The sequence below is a fragment of the Danio rerio genome, chromosome 7 (genome assembly GCF_049306965.1).
Source record: "Danio rerio strain Tuebingen ecotype United States chromosome 7, GRCz12tu, whole genome shotgun sequence".
Lineage (NCBI taxonomy): Eukaryota > Metazoa > Chordata > Actinopteri > Cypriniformes > Danionidae > Danio > Danio rerio.
The window spans coordinates 76,173,277-76,188,873 of NC_133182.1; the positions used below are offsets into that span (position 1 = coordinate 76,173,277).

Consider the following 15,597-nt stretch of genomic DNA (forward strand, 5'->3'; position numbering starts at 1 on the left):
AACCGCCAACTTATCCAGCAAGTTTTTACTCAGCGGATGCCTTTCCAGCCGCAACCTATCTCTGGGAAATGAACAAACATTTGATCTTCATTTATTTATTCTGTAATGGCGCCCTACAGCCGCGTAACTGCTACCTTCCTTTAGCATGACCAGAAGTTCAACTTTTTGTGCGATGGTAAGCATCTTCCTCGGCCTTTTAGGTGCTACTGCGGGTGCCTTTCGACTGTTTCGTCGACATTGTGAGAAGAAAACAGCTCTTCAGAATCACACAGCTAGCGATTAACGATTTATGTAAATCTGACAAGCTGAATGCATATTGTACTGTACAGGAGACATGGAGGAGATTGACTGACAATAGTCTATAGCCAATCAGGATGCAGAACACAATGCGCTGTCGAAAAAAAAAGGCATGTCAAATTACACGAAAAAAATCTGCGAAACTGCGAAGCCACGAAAAGTGAACCGCGTTATAGCGAGGGACCACTGTACTGTGGTTCTCTGAATGTATACCTTATACCAGGGGTTTTCAAATTGTGAGGCGCGCCTCCCCTGGGGGGCGCCAGAGCATGTCAGGGGAGGCGCGGGAAAAAATATTATATAATAAAAATATAATTATTAAGTTTAATTATTATATGTATTTTTTATTATTTTTAAACGTTTTAATTAAACAAAGCTAAAAAAAATAATACGTCAAAAATAAGAAAACCTTTTTTACCCAGAAGGCCATAGCTGTGAATTCGCTTCTGTTTGGCAAGCCCGCCAATACAGGGATATGCCTGCTAATACAATGGATCGGTTTCTGAGACCCCCCGATTCAAAGCCTTCAAGTTCAGGGCTCAAACCCAAAAGACGACGATATGATGATCAGTATTTGAGTTTAGAATTTACATGGACAGGACCAGATGATGAATCACGACCTTTATGTGTGGTTTGTCAAGATATTTTGGCTAATAACAGCATGAGACCCGCTAAACTTCGGCGACACTTTGAATCCAAGCATGATGAGGTAGCAGGAAAACCTCCAGAACTTTTTGTGTGTGTGTGTGTGTGTGCGTGCGTGTTTGGGAGGAGGGGGCGCCAATGGATAAGTTGTGTCAAAAGGGAGGCCCACTGTCTTAGACTTTGAAAAACCCTGCCTTATACTATCATGAACTAATTGTTCAAATAAATGTAGTTTACTTAATTGAAAAAAATATTATTAATCTGTTAAATAAATTTGTATAAGCAAAAATACAATTTCTCTATGTCTCTGAATTGATTTATATAGAAGTGTTGACTCTATACACAGCATTTAAGCAAGGATATTGTACGTAATTGTAATTCAGTGACCTTAAGTAACCCATGCTTTACATTCATTTGTTCATTTTCCTTCGGTTTAGTTCCTTTATTCATCAGGGGTTACCAGAGCGGAATGAATCGCCAACTATCTAGCATATGTTTTACACAGCGGATGCCCTTCCAGCTGCAACCAAGTATTGAGAAACATCCATACACACTCATTCACACACGTTCAATACGGACAATTTAGCTTACCCAATTCACCAATAGCACAAGTCTTTGGACTTGTGGGGGAAACTGGAGCACCCGGAGGAAACCCATGTGAACATGTGGAGAACATACAAACTCAAAAAGGCTAACTGACCCAGCCAAGACTCGAACCAGCAACCTTTTTGCTGTGAGGTGACAGTGCTAACCACTGAGCCACCGTGTCACCCACATCACTTTTCAGTGGAAAAGTAATTTAATTACAGTAACAAATTACACCCAACAATGGTCGGTTCAACTGGAACTTACCAAGAGGGAGAACGGCTGCTGGGAGACCCGGAGCGGGAGTAGGGAGACCTGGAGAGGGATCTGCGCCTGTGGTGAGATGAAGAACGAGAACGGGAGCGGGAGATGGAGCGTGGCCAGCGGAGGTGCTGTGGGGAGAGCTGAGAGGAAGGAGGCGAGACAGAGCACCATGAAAAGGAACTGCTGGAAGGGGAGCTGGAGGGTGACCCTTCGAGGAGCAGCTCGAGTGGAGAACCTTCCCCCAAGTAGAACAGGCGCTCCCGGCCTACCTCCAGGTCCTCGAAATCAGGCAGACCTGGGTGGATGTAGTCGCCGAGTAGACCCGGGTACTCATCCCCAGAGTCACTGTCCTCAATTGGCTGTTTGCCCCTCGGCTCTCCCACTACCCCGCTATAGAAGGCTTGCTGAGGCTTTCCAAAGTGCTTGTTGAGCTCGTCCCGGATCTCCTGGTCCCGAAGAAGTTTCCTGCCACCAGAACTGCAGTCCATTGTCATTTTGGAGCTTGAGTCGTGGTGCTGCACGTGAGCATATGTGTCCGGACAAGCCTCCTGAGGTGTTGGGGAAAGGCCTTGAAGCTGCCTGGCCAGTGAGGAAGACGAAGGGGGGGTGGAAGACAACGATGATGTCGTAGTAGTGGAGGTTGGCATGTTCAAGTCTTTACATTCCACATGCCGGCCCTCTGTTGGCCCGGGTACCACTGCAGCTGGGGTGGTGCTGTCTCGTTTTGTGCTTGTAGATTGGCAATAGTCATGATCGCCAAAGACACGGGGCATGGGCCGCTTGCCCCGACGATCCTCCAAGCCCCCTTGGGGCATAGTGGAGGACGCCTTGCTCAGCTGGGCATAGAGCTCAGTCTGCTCTGGGCCCTTCCGAATAGAGCCGCTGGTTGGCTGAGGGCAAGAGCCCCCATTACTCAGCCTGGGCCTTTTGCTTGTCAGGGCCGAGGGAGAGCATGAAGACAGCTTGTTTTTGAGTGATACTTTGAAAGGGTTCTCTTGACTGGCTTTGTGAGGAGGCGTGGTAGGTGGTGTCAGACCTGGAGGGAAGAAGAGACAAAAGATTTACCAAACGGGATCACTCTCATTCCTCAACAGTGCTCAAGAGTGTCTCTAAGTGATTGAACACTCGAGCCTGATTAAAATATTCCCTTTCATTTAGGGCTAATCCTTATCCGCATTTTATTGCGACCCTGACAGATCAATGTGACCTCAGATTGCACTGCGATACAGACACAGAGTTACTCAATTAAACTTCCTCCAGACCGTAAACAATCCTAATTCATCAGAAAGTAAACAGTCAGATCTTATAATGATAGAACTGGTGGTTTCGACAGATGCGCGAATGCTATCCTCATGGGACTCCGATGAAAGCACGGTGATGCGGGAGCTGTTATCATTCTCTTCATCTTTGCCACCTTTTCTCCTCATGAACCCCAACCATCTTGACAGATTTATGTGCCAACAGATGGCACTTATATGGGAAGTCTTGAGATGTGCTGCTTTATGGCATGGTTAATGCACTTGCACAAACAACCAGGGGTAGTTCCTCATTATTTCCTTCCACTTCTCCTTCTCTCTTTCTATATCAACGTGTCTTTGATTTCTGCTTTCCTGATTCATAGCTTGTATCACAAGCTCTCTATTAATAATTTTTTCATTTTGATTAAACACCGAGTGTTTTTTAAGTGCATCAAGCGACAGCCATTTCAGAATGTTTTCAAGATCACATCCTTTACGAGCCTATCCTGAAGCAGATTTTTCAAACAGAATGCCCATTATTTCGAACATCCCCCTCCTCTATCTTTTTTTTTGTCTTCATTTATGTCAGTCACTAAATTAAATGGATACAGTACCGCAGCCAGCGCAAGACTGATTCGGCATACAAAACAACAGTGGCCTTGACTAAATTTATCATCATGCCAATGCAATGAGCTATGAAAAGAAAGCACGCACTGCCAAAAGAACTTCTGCTGCACCAATCAAACACCATCTGGGCAAAACAATGCATGAAGGGTCATAAACCAAGGACCATTATCGCCTTTACATTACATTACATAAATTACATTACATGGCATTACATAAAGGCAGCCATGATGAATGCGCACAGATACGAACACTAATCATATAGCAGTGGGTTCTCTCGTCTGTTTCTGGCAGGGTGTGAATTACAAGGGGACCTCTGAACGAATTATTGCTTAAAGCTTACAGAACTGATCCCTGCGGTAATCTTAAAATGCCATGCAAGGAACGTAACGCACACTGACCTGGGTGTCATATGATACCATAATTAAAGGAACCCCCGCTCAAGTTAATCTATTAGAAGGATGGGGATTAGGGAACAGTATTAAATCTGGCACTTTCATAGCACTGGCGATTCTGCAGGTGTCAATGTGTTCTGCTCTGCAGAGGAAAAACCTGGCCATTTTATAATTCAACAGCTTCCTCACACTGTTGGCATGATAAACAAGCCCCAACAGTAGTATATGTTATGACTTTGGACTTTTATCCGACTTTACATGGACTTGTTTATTATTATTATGATTAGTTATTCATTCATTCATTCAATTTCTTGTCGGCTTAGTCCCTTTAATAATCCGGGGTCACCACAGCGGAATGAACCGCCAACTTATCCAGCAAGTTTTTATGCAGCGGATGCCCTTCCAGCCACAACCCATCTCTGGGAAACATCCACACACACATTCACACACACACACTCATACACTACGGACAATTTAGCCTATAACCCGGAGGAAACCCACGCGAAGGCAGGGAGAACATGCAAACTCCACACAGAAACGCCAACTGAGCGTGTGTTCGAACCAGCGACCCAGCGACCTTCTTGCTGTGAGGCGACAGCACTACCTACTGCGCCACTGCCTCGCCCCATTATGATTACTCCAATTGTAAAGGGTTTGCTTTAAGGCAGACTACAGGATAGGTCATAAAGGTGACCTTCTATGACTTTAATCCTAAAAGTTAAAATACATCTTTAAGTCAGAAATGACAAACACTTATGGTAGAAGTCACAAAATGTGCGGCTTCTTTGACATTTATGAAATAATCCACGTTTGAGCAAATGCACCTTACATAGTGTTGCATTGTACCCTCAGGCTAGGTCAACCCTCTACAATGAGGGCCATTACCTTGCAGTAAGTGAATACCAAATGGCCCATTCACCATGACACATTGTGAGAGGAAAAGGGCAGCCATTTTGTTTTTATTGACCTGAAATGATTAATCTCTGCACGGGGGATACAGAAATAATTACCTGCATGATTTATGCTGAGAGAAAGAAAGTGAAAAAGGGGAGAACTGCTGAAGTGTTGTGTTTTAGAACTAGCTGACATACACTTCGTATGGGTTTAATTATATTTACCAACATGTCAAAAAAATTATGTGTATATATATATATATATATATATATATATATATATATATATATATATAAAGATTTAGTTATGGCCTTTATTACATAGGAAAGTATTTAGACAGGAAGCGAAGTTGGAGAGAAAGAGGGGGGTAGGGTAGGGAAATGTCCTTGAGCTGGGATTCGAACTTGGGACGCCCTGACGTGCTACTGCACATATGTCGGCGCGCTAACCACTAGGCTATTGCGCCGACATATATTAATAGGATTTCTAGTCGAGATGATTTCATATATAAATATGTTTTCTAGTCGATTAGAGATTATTCGGCTAGTCGGTGCAACCCCTAGTATATATATATATATATATATATATATATATATATATATATATATATATATACATATACATATTAGGGGTTGCACCGACTAGTCGAATAATCGCTAATCGACTAGAAATCGACTAATCTAGTCAACGTTAATGCTCTGATGTGACACTTTTGATTGGTGTCGACTAGCCGTGCAGCGCAGATTGAGTGTTTTTTGACCTGAACTACATGCCAGCTTTGGACACTGAGGTGGTTCAGTGAATGAAACTGTCCTCAGATTACCTAAAGTAATTTTTTACATGTTGTTTTTCTTATGTCAGCGACAAAGATTTATATGAACTCTGAGTGAACTTTAAATTGTCAAACAGATGCCAGTTAAATCACTCCATACAAATACCCTAGAACAGACGATAGCCAATCACGTTTACGCAACCTTGGAAAAGTAATTGTATTTGGCGATTACCCTTTGCAAAGTATAGGACATATTTTTTGAATGAACTGTGAAGCGCGCAGAAACCGTGAAGTGCGCAGCAGCGAAGGTGTGAAAAACTTCACAGCGTGTGTAAACATCATCCCTGTGAACGCGGTGTAGATGTGCAGCAAGGAGACTTCTGATATCCAAGATGAGCCAGCAACCTTAAAAACGATCGACTTGAGCAGGATTTTAAGCAGCTTTCTAGCGCGCACGATCATAGCGGTAAATTATCCATCTGAGCAAATCTCTGACAGGGTTATATGACTTAATGCTATATCCTTTGTGTTTCGTGCATTATGTTATGAATAACTTCACATGAATCTTGTTGCTGAGAACTTATGCATTGTTTTTGCATTAAAATATATTACTATAACGTGCAGTGATCAATGTGTTGACTGCATTTTAATAACAGTAAAAAATAGCCCGAGGGCTAATGTTGCATTATTAACTAAATGAAAGTGTTTGCAATGCATTTGTTTAGAACTAAAATTAGTCACTGGTAATGGTGAATTGTTTTTGCAATGCGTTATGAGCTGTGTATATATTTTCTGCAAATAAATCACAAATTGTGGCATGCTGCAAAACATTTGCATGTTTTGTTTTATTGATGAAGTCATTAGTCATAGTCGGTCTCGACTCGAATTTGATAACAAAAGTCGACTTCCAAAAATCTAAAGTCATTTAACCTCTAATATATATATATATATATATATACACACACACACACACACACACACACACATACATACATACATACATACATACACACATATATATATATATATATATATATATATATATATATATATATATATATATATATATATATATATATATATATATATATATATATATATATATATATATATAAAATTGACGTCAGAATTATTAGGCCCCCTTTGATTTTTTTTAAAAATATTTGCCAAATTATGTTTAACAGAGCAAGGAAATTTTCACAGTATGTTTGATAATATTTTTTTCTTCTGGAGAAAGTCTTAATTGTTTTATTTCAACTAGAATAAAAGCAGTTTAATTTTTTTTAAACACAATTTTAAGGACAAAATTATTAGCCCCTTTAGGCTACTTTTCTTTTCAATAGTATACAGAACAAACCACCGTTATACAATAACTTGCCTAATTGCCCTAACCTGCCTAGTTTACCTAATTGACCTAGTTAAGCCTTTAAATGTCACTTTAAGCTGTATAGAAACTGTTATTGAAACTTTTATGTTTAGAAATTTGTTAAAATAATCTTTTCTCCATGAAACAGAAATCGGGGAAAAAATAAACAGGGGTGCTAATATATATATATATATATATATATATATATATATATATATATATATATATATATATATATATATATATATATATATATATATTTTTTTTTTTTTTTAATATATATTTAAATATATATATATATATATATATATATATATATAGTGAAAATGAAGGCTCAATTTCACAAAGTGGCCCTTCTCATAACTAGAAAAATAGGAAATTACCTTAATGTCCCTAATCAAATTGCCAGACTGACTGAAAAACGATGCAGATTATATCGGCAAAACCAAATTGCTTAGCAGAAGCAATTAAAACAATAATAATGCCACAACAATTTATCTCTGATGTATTGAAGCAGCAAACTGCCCAGTCAAAAGGCATTAGACTTTAAATGAGAAAGAGAGAATATTAACTCTTCAAAGGGGAAGAGTGAAACTTTCCAATAAATCACCCGAGGAATGGAAAAAGTAATCAATGCAGGACTGTGTAAAATTCTGACCATGTTCCATCAGTTCACCTTGAACCTTTCGCTTTAATGAAACTATCAAAGTAGTCTCGTTGAAGACCTTGCCCTTTGCCAAAGAAATCTTATCTTTACAAGTAAATGATAAAAAAAAAAGAAAAGAACCGCAAGAAATTTTAGATTAACAATCAGACAACAGCAGGATTTCGTTTTGAAGAGACTGAATTTTCATCTTTTGTAGAATAGTTTTTGAGCAAAACCGAAGTTTGTTTACCTGGGGTTCCACAGATCTCCACACTCAGTGTGCGTTCAATGGTTTTGTTCTCAAACGGAGATCCCTTGTGGTCACTGCAACACAAAGGAGGGGAAAAACAGACATGAGAACAGGGAAAGGGTGCTGAACATGTTTGTGTGAGCTTACAAATGGAAATGAAATTAACAAAATGCCTCATCATTTTTCCTTTTTTTTTTTTTTTTGAGTTTAGACTTTGTCTGCTCTACAAAAGTTGTGTAAAAACTCTCTCACTTACTTTGGAGACTCTGGGGTCAAAGGAAGTGGCAAGATGGTTGGTTTGGCTGCAGAACACAAAGGAGCATGTGTAATTAATTTACTAGTTCACACTGTACCCAAAATATTTCAGGTCCACATCTACAACTAAATCTCTGAGACTCAATCAGTGACAGCAATGGTGTTGCAAATCCAACCCTGCTCTGAAAGGCTAGAGGCCTCTCCAGCCATAAATTTTGGGAAAAACCAATAGTTGTGCTAACTTGACCCCATAGTTTTTGTCTTTATCTGACTGCATACTTAGTGAGGCAGGATGAAGTGATGGCATGTGTTCAGTTTCCCAGCCTATCATACAAGGTCCACCACATTCCAACAGTCGAAATGAGCAGAAAATGTAAAACAGACTATGACATGAAAAAGAATGGCACAAATGTTTCGTACAGCTAAAATGAACTCTAACAAGAAGAAATTTCGCATGCAATTGAAACCAAAGCAGAGGAAGAAAGAAGAGTCAAGGAAGCGTGTGCAGTTGCCTGAGGCTGCGACCGTCTCCAACTGCAGCTAGGGAGTATCTCTCTGTTAGACAGCTATATTATTGCAGCCCAAGAAAGAAGCTTTTCAGCACAGAACTGAGTTTGAAATTGGGCGACGTGATAGTTCAAAGTGTTACACAGGCGTTCCCCATCTTTCATTTAGAATTCATCTACAGATAAAGGTTTGTGCCAATTCAGGGGTTGACCATTTGGAGCGAATGGTGCGGCTGGCTGCTTTTGTTTTTGCTCTCAAGTAAATGTTAGGTTTGAGTTAGCGCTGGGGTTAGTGTGTGGTCAAACGGGGAAGCAGTTAAAGGAGGAGAGGCAAAGGAGAGAGGGCAGGGATGCAGCAATGATTACCTAACATTGGTGGGACTTGGTCATCAAGGTGCTTGCAGAGTGCCTGCTTTTGTGAGTCGGAGGGTGTGCGCTCTGGAACTAAAGAGTCTGGGAACAATGGGCTTGGCAGGCCCTGTGAGAATGACATGGGGCTGCCTATGACATCATCAAAAACATCCTCCCCGGCATGGCCCACCAGATCATGCAAGCCGCTTCCTGTCACCTGTTCTGGCATGCTCAACCAGCTCTCTAGATCTAATTTAAGCTCTGATGAACACTCAAGATTACTCTGGTCGCCCATACTAAATGTTTGCTCATATGAGCTTGGTGTTATTCTAGGTTGCTCACAGCTAGCTTGTTTTAAGCGTCCAGGGCTCTCTTGGACTCTAGGAGTCTTGTCAAGTAGATCTTGCCTTTTATTCTGGGGGACACTGGGTAAGTGCAGGTGAGCCCGGTAACGGGCCGGCCTGGGCCTGGAGGTGAGCAGCTGACTGAGCATGGGGTGCTCTAGCTCTTGCCTCCTTTTCCTAATGGTCACCGTGATGTGCCTATTAGCATGGCCAGCCTCAGCTACGCCGCCCGCCTCAAGGCAATGACCACAGCTGCCTGCATGACCCGTCTCTCTAGGCGGGAGAGAGTAAGAGTGCATGTACCTAATAAAGCGGGCAGCGGCCAAGCTGCTTGGGTCAGCACCTGGGTGAAGGCCTGGTGGCCTCCTCTCTTCGCCGGAGCAAGCATGGCCACAGCCGCCTCCGTGGGACAGTGCAATGGGGGCGGACTGCTCCCCTTGTGTACACCGCCGCCACTTCCCCGCCCCCTCACCAGCCACACTACACGTGCTGGCTGCCTGGCTCTCACCTCGCTGGGCCTGCACTGCCAGCTGCTGCTGCTGTGATGATGGGGAGGCAGAGGACGTCTTCTTTTTGGAGGCGGTGGAAGACGAGCAGGACGACAGGGAGGAGAAAGAGGAGGTGGACGAGGACGATGGAGAGGAAGAAGACGAGCAGGATGAGATGCAAGCACCTCCCCTGTCCTTGCCGCAACCTGTCCAGGTGCTCTTGGCTTCACCGGCTTTGGTCTGGAAGGCCTCGTCGCTAGAGGTGAGGTACTTGAGCAGCTCAGTGCAGGGACGTCTCATGGACCGGTTGGGACAGGCCCCTCGTGGTTTGCTGTTCCAGGGGTTTTCTGTCTAAAGAACAAGAATCAGAGAGACATACAGAAAGAGTGAGGAATGAGCATGGAATGTAACATGGGACACAGGTAACATAGGATGAATAGAACAGCGGGTTAACGCAGAGCTGGTTTAGTCTCCCAAAAGGCAACGTAAGTGTGCTTTGCCCATCATCTTAATTACGAGGTCTTGGGACGGCTCCAGGAAGATCTGCACGCAGGCAGCAGGAGGAGCCAGCGGTGTCCTCTGGGACCCTGCCATGTGCAGAGCTCCAGAAACAGAGGAGTCAAAGTCATTATGGAAAATTAACTCCTCAAAGAGAGGTGCGCATGTGCATGAGTGTGTTTGTGTGAAGGGAAGAGAATCACACATGGTGTTTGCTTCAAAATCTACTCATTTTTCATTTGGCTTACAACATGACTTGGGTGTAATAAACCATTGCAACAAATCATTGCTTCAATCTCAATCAAGACACCTCAGCATTGTTCATGGAAATGAGATGGAAGATGTTCTGAAAGTCATCAAGGGTAAGGCAAGACAGCCACAACACCTCCATAACAGATACAACTTAATCAAGCTTTAGTTCCCCAGAGTGAGCAGACTACTTGTATAATTTATCCGAAAGGTAAAATGACATTGAACTAGGAGATGAGCTCACACACCAGGCCTTTGATGCAAGAAGTGCGGTGAGCAGCTACCTTGGCAACAGCAGGTGCTGGTCTGATCCGTTGGTTGCTGGCTGCATGGTTCTGTGCCTTGCCACCTGGGTATTGATTATAGCTGAGCTGGGAGTTAGCAGGGGCCAGGAGGAGCTTCTTCAGCTACAAACAGAGCGATGAAACAGATCATAGGGATTACAGGCATGAATTTAAAATAACACGCAAAGAACTCCAAACAATATTTGCAATACATTTATGCATTTGGCAGAAGCTTGCATCCAAAGTGACTTACATTTCATCTAAATTATAGTAGTACCAGTTCATGAATATCCTGGGAATCAAACCCATGACCTTGCTGTTGTTAGCATTATGCGGGTATGGTCTCTTGAAATGCCAAGGATTCTCTTTGTAAGCTGATAAGCCAATTGATTTAGCATGTTTTAAAATGTAAATCTCTATTTATATATTTCAATTGTTGCTGTTTTATTAGCGAGCATAGTCTCCTTGATCAAATTGCATATTTTTTTTGTTACTTCAGCTTGACAGCCTTGCACGTGTTCCCTTTTTACAGTAATGAACAGTGCAATTAACACCTCAGGAACACTGGTCTACTTTGATTTGCTGTTTCAACAGCGCTGTGCCTATGTTTTCTGCACAGACATCAATGGGAGGCTGCCACTGTCTGTCGAGTCTGTACCCATTTTTGGTGACAGGTCTGCAGCATCTCCTTATCTGGTGCTAGTGTAGACCAGACAGAGGGAGTCTGGGAAAGTGAAACACAGTGGGACTGGGGAAGAGCGAGGAAATAAAATGAGAGGGCCATGCTTCATGCCCAAATAGGATTGGGCAAAAGGGAAACACTAAGGGAGAGTCTCTTACCAGGGAAGGCTCCTCTGGCTCTGGGGTGCGTGGCGAGCCGTCAGGGGTAGAAGGACAGCTCTGATCACTGGCATTGGTCACGTCCCCATCTGCCAGGGCTTCGAACGAAGGCAACCCGTCTTCATCCACTGGGATACTGTCCAGGGTTTCTGTGAGCACTGCCAGCAAGTTGGCCTCATTTTCCTCATCTATCTTCTTAAGGGGTGAAATGAAAAGGGTGGGGGGGGGAAGAAAGAAGAGGGGGAGAAAATGGGACATTTTACTCTGGAGCAAGGTTATTATAGTTAACGAAAACGAACGAGAAAACGAAAACTAAAATTTTAAATAATTGTCGTTAATTGAAATAAAAATAAAAAACAGTTTTTTCTTTAAACTAGAACTAACTGAAGCTGTATTGTGAACATACAATACTAACTGAAACGAACTAAAATAATAGCAAAAGCCTCCTTCCCAATAATTGGTTTTATTTCTGTATCTCGATCGCGATCAAATATTTTTAATCGGATCTTCTAAGTAAACCGGTTGAACTAGTTCACCAAAACGAACTGAATCATTTGAAACGATTCGCGTCTCCAGTAAGCACTTATCCACAAACTACGTATGTTTTAACATGCTCAACATCCCCCTCTGACTTGAAATATACTCTCATTCAGTTATTAGAACAGTAACGTTACACTGAGATAAAAATGGAGAAGCGGTAATCCAATAATACTGTGCATGCGTGATTCAGTGAACCAAACACAGACAGTACATGACAGCCTGCTCTCATTTATTCATTTTCTTGTCGGCTTAGTCCCTTTATTGATCCAGGGTCGCCACAGCGGAATGAACCACCAACTTTTCCAGGAAGTTTTTACGCAGCCGCAAACCATTTCTGGGAAACATCCACACACACATTCACACACTACGGACAATATAGCCTACCCAATTCACCTGTACCGCATGTCTTTGGACTGTGGGGCAAACCGGAGCACCCGGAGGAAACCCACGCGAAGGCAGGGAAAACATGCAAACTCCATACAGAAACGCCAACTGAACCGAGGTTCGAACCAGCGACCTTCTTGCTGTGAGGCGACAGCACTACCTACTGCGCCACTGCCTCTGAACTAAACTTAAACAACAGCAGCACGGGTAAACCGAGGGCTTAAATGAGAGGATCTGGTGAAAAACGTACATTTATTTCATAAAAGAAAGTCGTAATGGAATTTAAATAAGTGAATCATGCTTCATTTGGGTTGCAAAACTGTACTGTAAGACATTTTACAGATCATGCCATGGTGATGTTTTAACTGACTGAAATTACTATTGCTGACTACATAATTTTGGTATGTTGAGTCCAAACATCCGCGGTAAATATCTGAACTTCCCATCACTACTGTGTATCTAACCTCAGAGCAGCCTTGCAGACATATTATACTTAAGGCTGCTATCTTGTGGGCTGCTGCATTTGAGTTTAAGGATGGGTAGATGGTATTGGTAGATGATAGTGTTCATCAATACAGGTTTCAAAAATTGTATGGCTGAGTTTTTATTATACAATATTTATTCTATTGACTTTGAATCTTGCATCTAACAAATATCCTTATTTAGAAATTAAACTAAAACTATACTGAAACTAAGGGTGTCACGATTTCGATTTTAAATTTATGCTCAATTTTGATTATGCAAAAAATAGAATCGTCGATGCTGCCACGCCCCCATGTCACGTCAGCTTGGCTTGCCAAGCGGGAAAAAACACACTTGTTGAAGTGCTTGTTAAACTGCAGACGCAGGAGACCCGTTGACAGAGCTTAAACCCTCTCCTCTTTCAATGAAGTCGCCGGTGTGGAAGTATTTTGGATTTCCAGTGAGTTATGTTGACAACGTTTGAGTTGTAAACATCAAAAAATAAACACAGTTTGCAAGCTCTGCTATGTAAGTATTAGTATTGCGATGCTCCGCCCCACCCCCGTTGCAAATCCGCTCGCGAAAAATACATACTCAGGCCCTGTTTACACTAATATGTCTTTGTTTTTGAATGGTATTTTAGAACAACAACGATCGACATCCACAGTGGCGTGTAGCATTTCTGAGCCGCCCTTCTTCCTCACTACCGCTGTAAACGCACATCACGTAACCACACAAACTCATTCACACACAGACGCCCAAACAGACGCACATACACTGTCATGCGCTCGAGACAGCGGGTCCAGGCAGTCAGAGGGTCAGTAGACTGCTTCAATCTTTCACTCACTTGTACTTAGTAATTTTAGCGAACAGCTCAGATACTGTAATCTGGTTCCTATTGGTTGTGCGCCTTTTTTACAGACGCCATTATAACGACACAGATCACTGCCTATTTACGAGTCCCACAGAAAAAGTGATTGACAGGTAATAATTATGTGTGTATCTTGCCTTTAATTATTTACTGTATGATTTGTTTATAGGTAAAACAAAGACCATGCAGGTCGGGTAGTTTAAACGGTAGGCTACAAATAATTAATTCGTTATTAATATATTAAATATTCATAATCAAATCGAATCGAACCGTGACTTTAGAATCGAAAATGTAATCGAATCGAGGATTTGGAGTATCGTGACACCCTTAACTGAAACTAATAAAAACTAAGCTAAAACTAGGTCAAACTAATAAAAACTAGTAAATCTCCCTCTAAAAAGTAATTAAAACTAAAGAATTTGTGAACAAAAAAAGTCAAAACGAAATAGAAACTAAAACTAATGAAAAATCCCAAACTATTATACCCTTGTTCTGGAGTCGATTTTGTCTGTTTTCACACTGGGTGGAGCAGTGCTTCATAATCACTAAGTTTTTTTTTGCAGCATATCCTTTATTTATTTATTTTGTTCCACTACAAAATCTCTTTCAACTACAAATTGCCTAAGCCACATGAGTCAGCACTGTCAGTCATACATTAAACATGCAGCTTACTGGACCAAAATAATATCTCCCCTAAGAAACCCATTAACCGAGCTGACAAACAGCAACTACCCAGAGAAGTAGCGGCAAAGAGGTAAGAAACAATAAAAGGGGAAGTTCAGTCCTTCCGATCCCTAACTCAGAGGTCTCTAATGGCTCATCAACAAAATTCAAGCTGGCAATTCACGGATAAGGCGGCTTATTGTGAACTGAAATATTTTTTGAGCATATGAAGTGTGATTACAGAGTCAAATGCTAAATGCTAAACGCTGCTTCCAGTCTCTGATGTTGCCATCTCTGGCTCTGCCTCAGATGGTAGCGCAAGAGGGGCAGTATCTCTGGTGTGGTGGCAATGGAAAAGTCGCAGGCACTGGAAGTTCCAGCACCAAAACCCACGGGACTTAGCAATTGCAGAAGATAAACACCAAAAATTGCTGGGGGACGTGGCGCATGCAGGCCAACAAGAACAAATCCTTTTATGCACACCACAGGATTAGTATCGCTTGCTGATAGCGTTCGGGCACGATCGAGGCGGCTGCAGGGGGACTGTCCTCTTTAGATAGAAGTGTTGCATTGCTTAGCCTCCAGTCCCATGTGCAGCGATCACCCCATTTGATCCCTTTTCTATTAATAGTTTCCCACGATTACACACCAGCATGTCCCTATGCTCACGGGAGCTGCTTTTGAGACATCAAAACAGGGCCGTTTTACTTATCTCACTCTATTTAAGAGATTTTACTACTGATAGAGCCAACGTTTGATTAGACACTGGCAGGGAGGAAAATGCTAAGCCTGGTTGCATTGAGTTCATAATGCCCTCCTTGGGACATGTTTTCTAATTCTGTATTGGAATTGATAACAGCACACATTTCCACGAGATAACAAAACA

General features: G+C 42.1%; 1 protein-coding gene across 11 annotated transcripts in view; it reads right to left on the minus strand.

Moving 5' to 3' along the window:
• The window catches only part of ppargc1a (peroxisome proliferator-activated receptor gamma, coactivator 1 alpha), a 93,913-nt gene that overhangs the window by 30,033 nt on the left and 48,283 nt on the right, over window positions 1-15,597 (minus strand). The window contains exons 3-8 of one of the 11 annotated variants that reach the window (XM_017357140.4): window positions 11,792-11,983; window positions 10,952-11,074; window positions 9,941-10,271; window positions 8,233-8,278; window positions 7,977-8,050; window positions 1,795-2,827 (exon numbers count right to left, since the gene is read on the minus strand). In XM_017357140.4, coding sequence (XP_017212629.1) covers window positions 1,795-2,827; window positions 7,977-8,050; window positions 8,233-8,278; window positions 9,941-10,271; window positions 10,952-11,074; window positions 11,792-11,983 — 1,799 coding nt within the window. Of the gene's footprint in view, window positions 1-1,794; window positions 2,828-7,976; window positions 8,051-8,232; window positions 8,279-9,103; window positions 10,272-10,915; window positions 11,075-11,791; window positions 11,987-15,597 lie in introns of all 11 variants that reach the window. The other 10 variants (XM_073907568.1, XM_073907564.1, XM_073907563.1 and 7 more) reach the window with 10 other exon arrangements.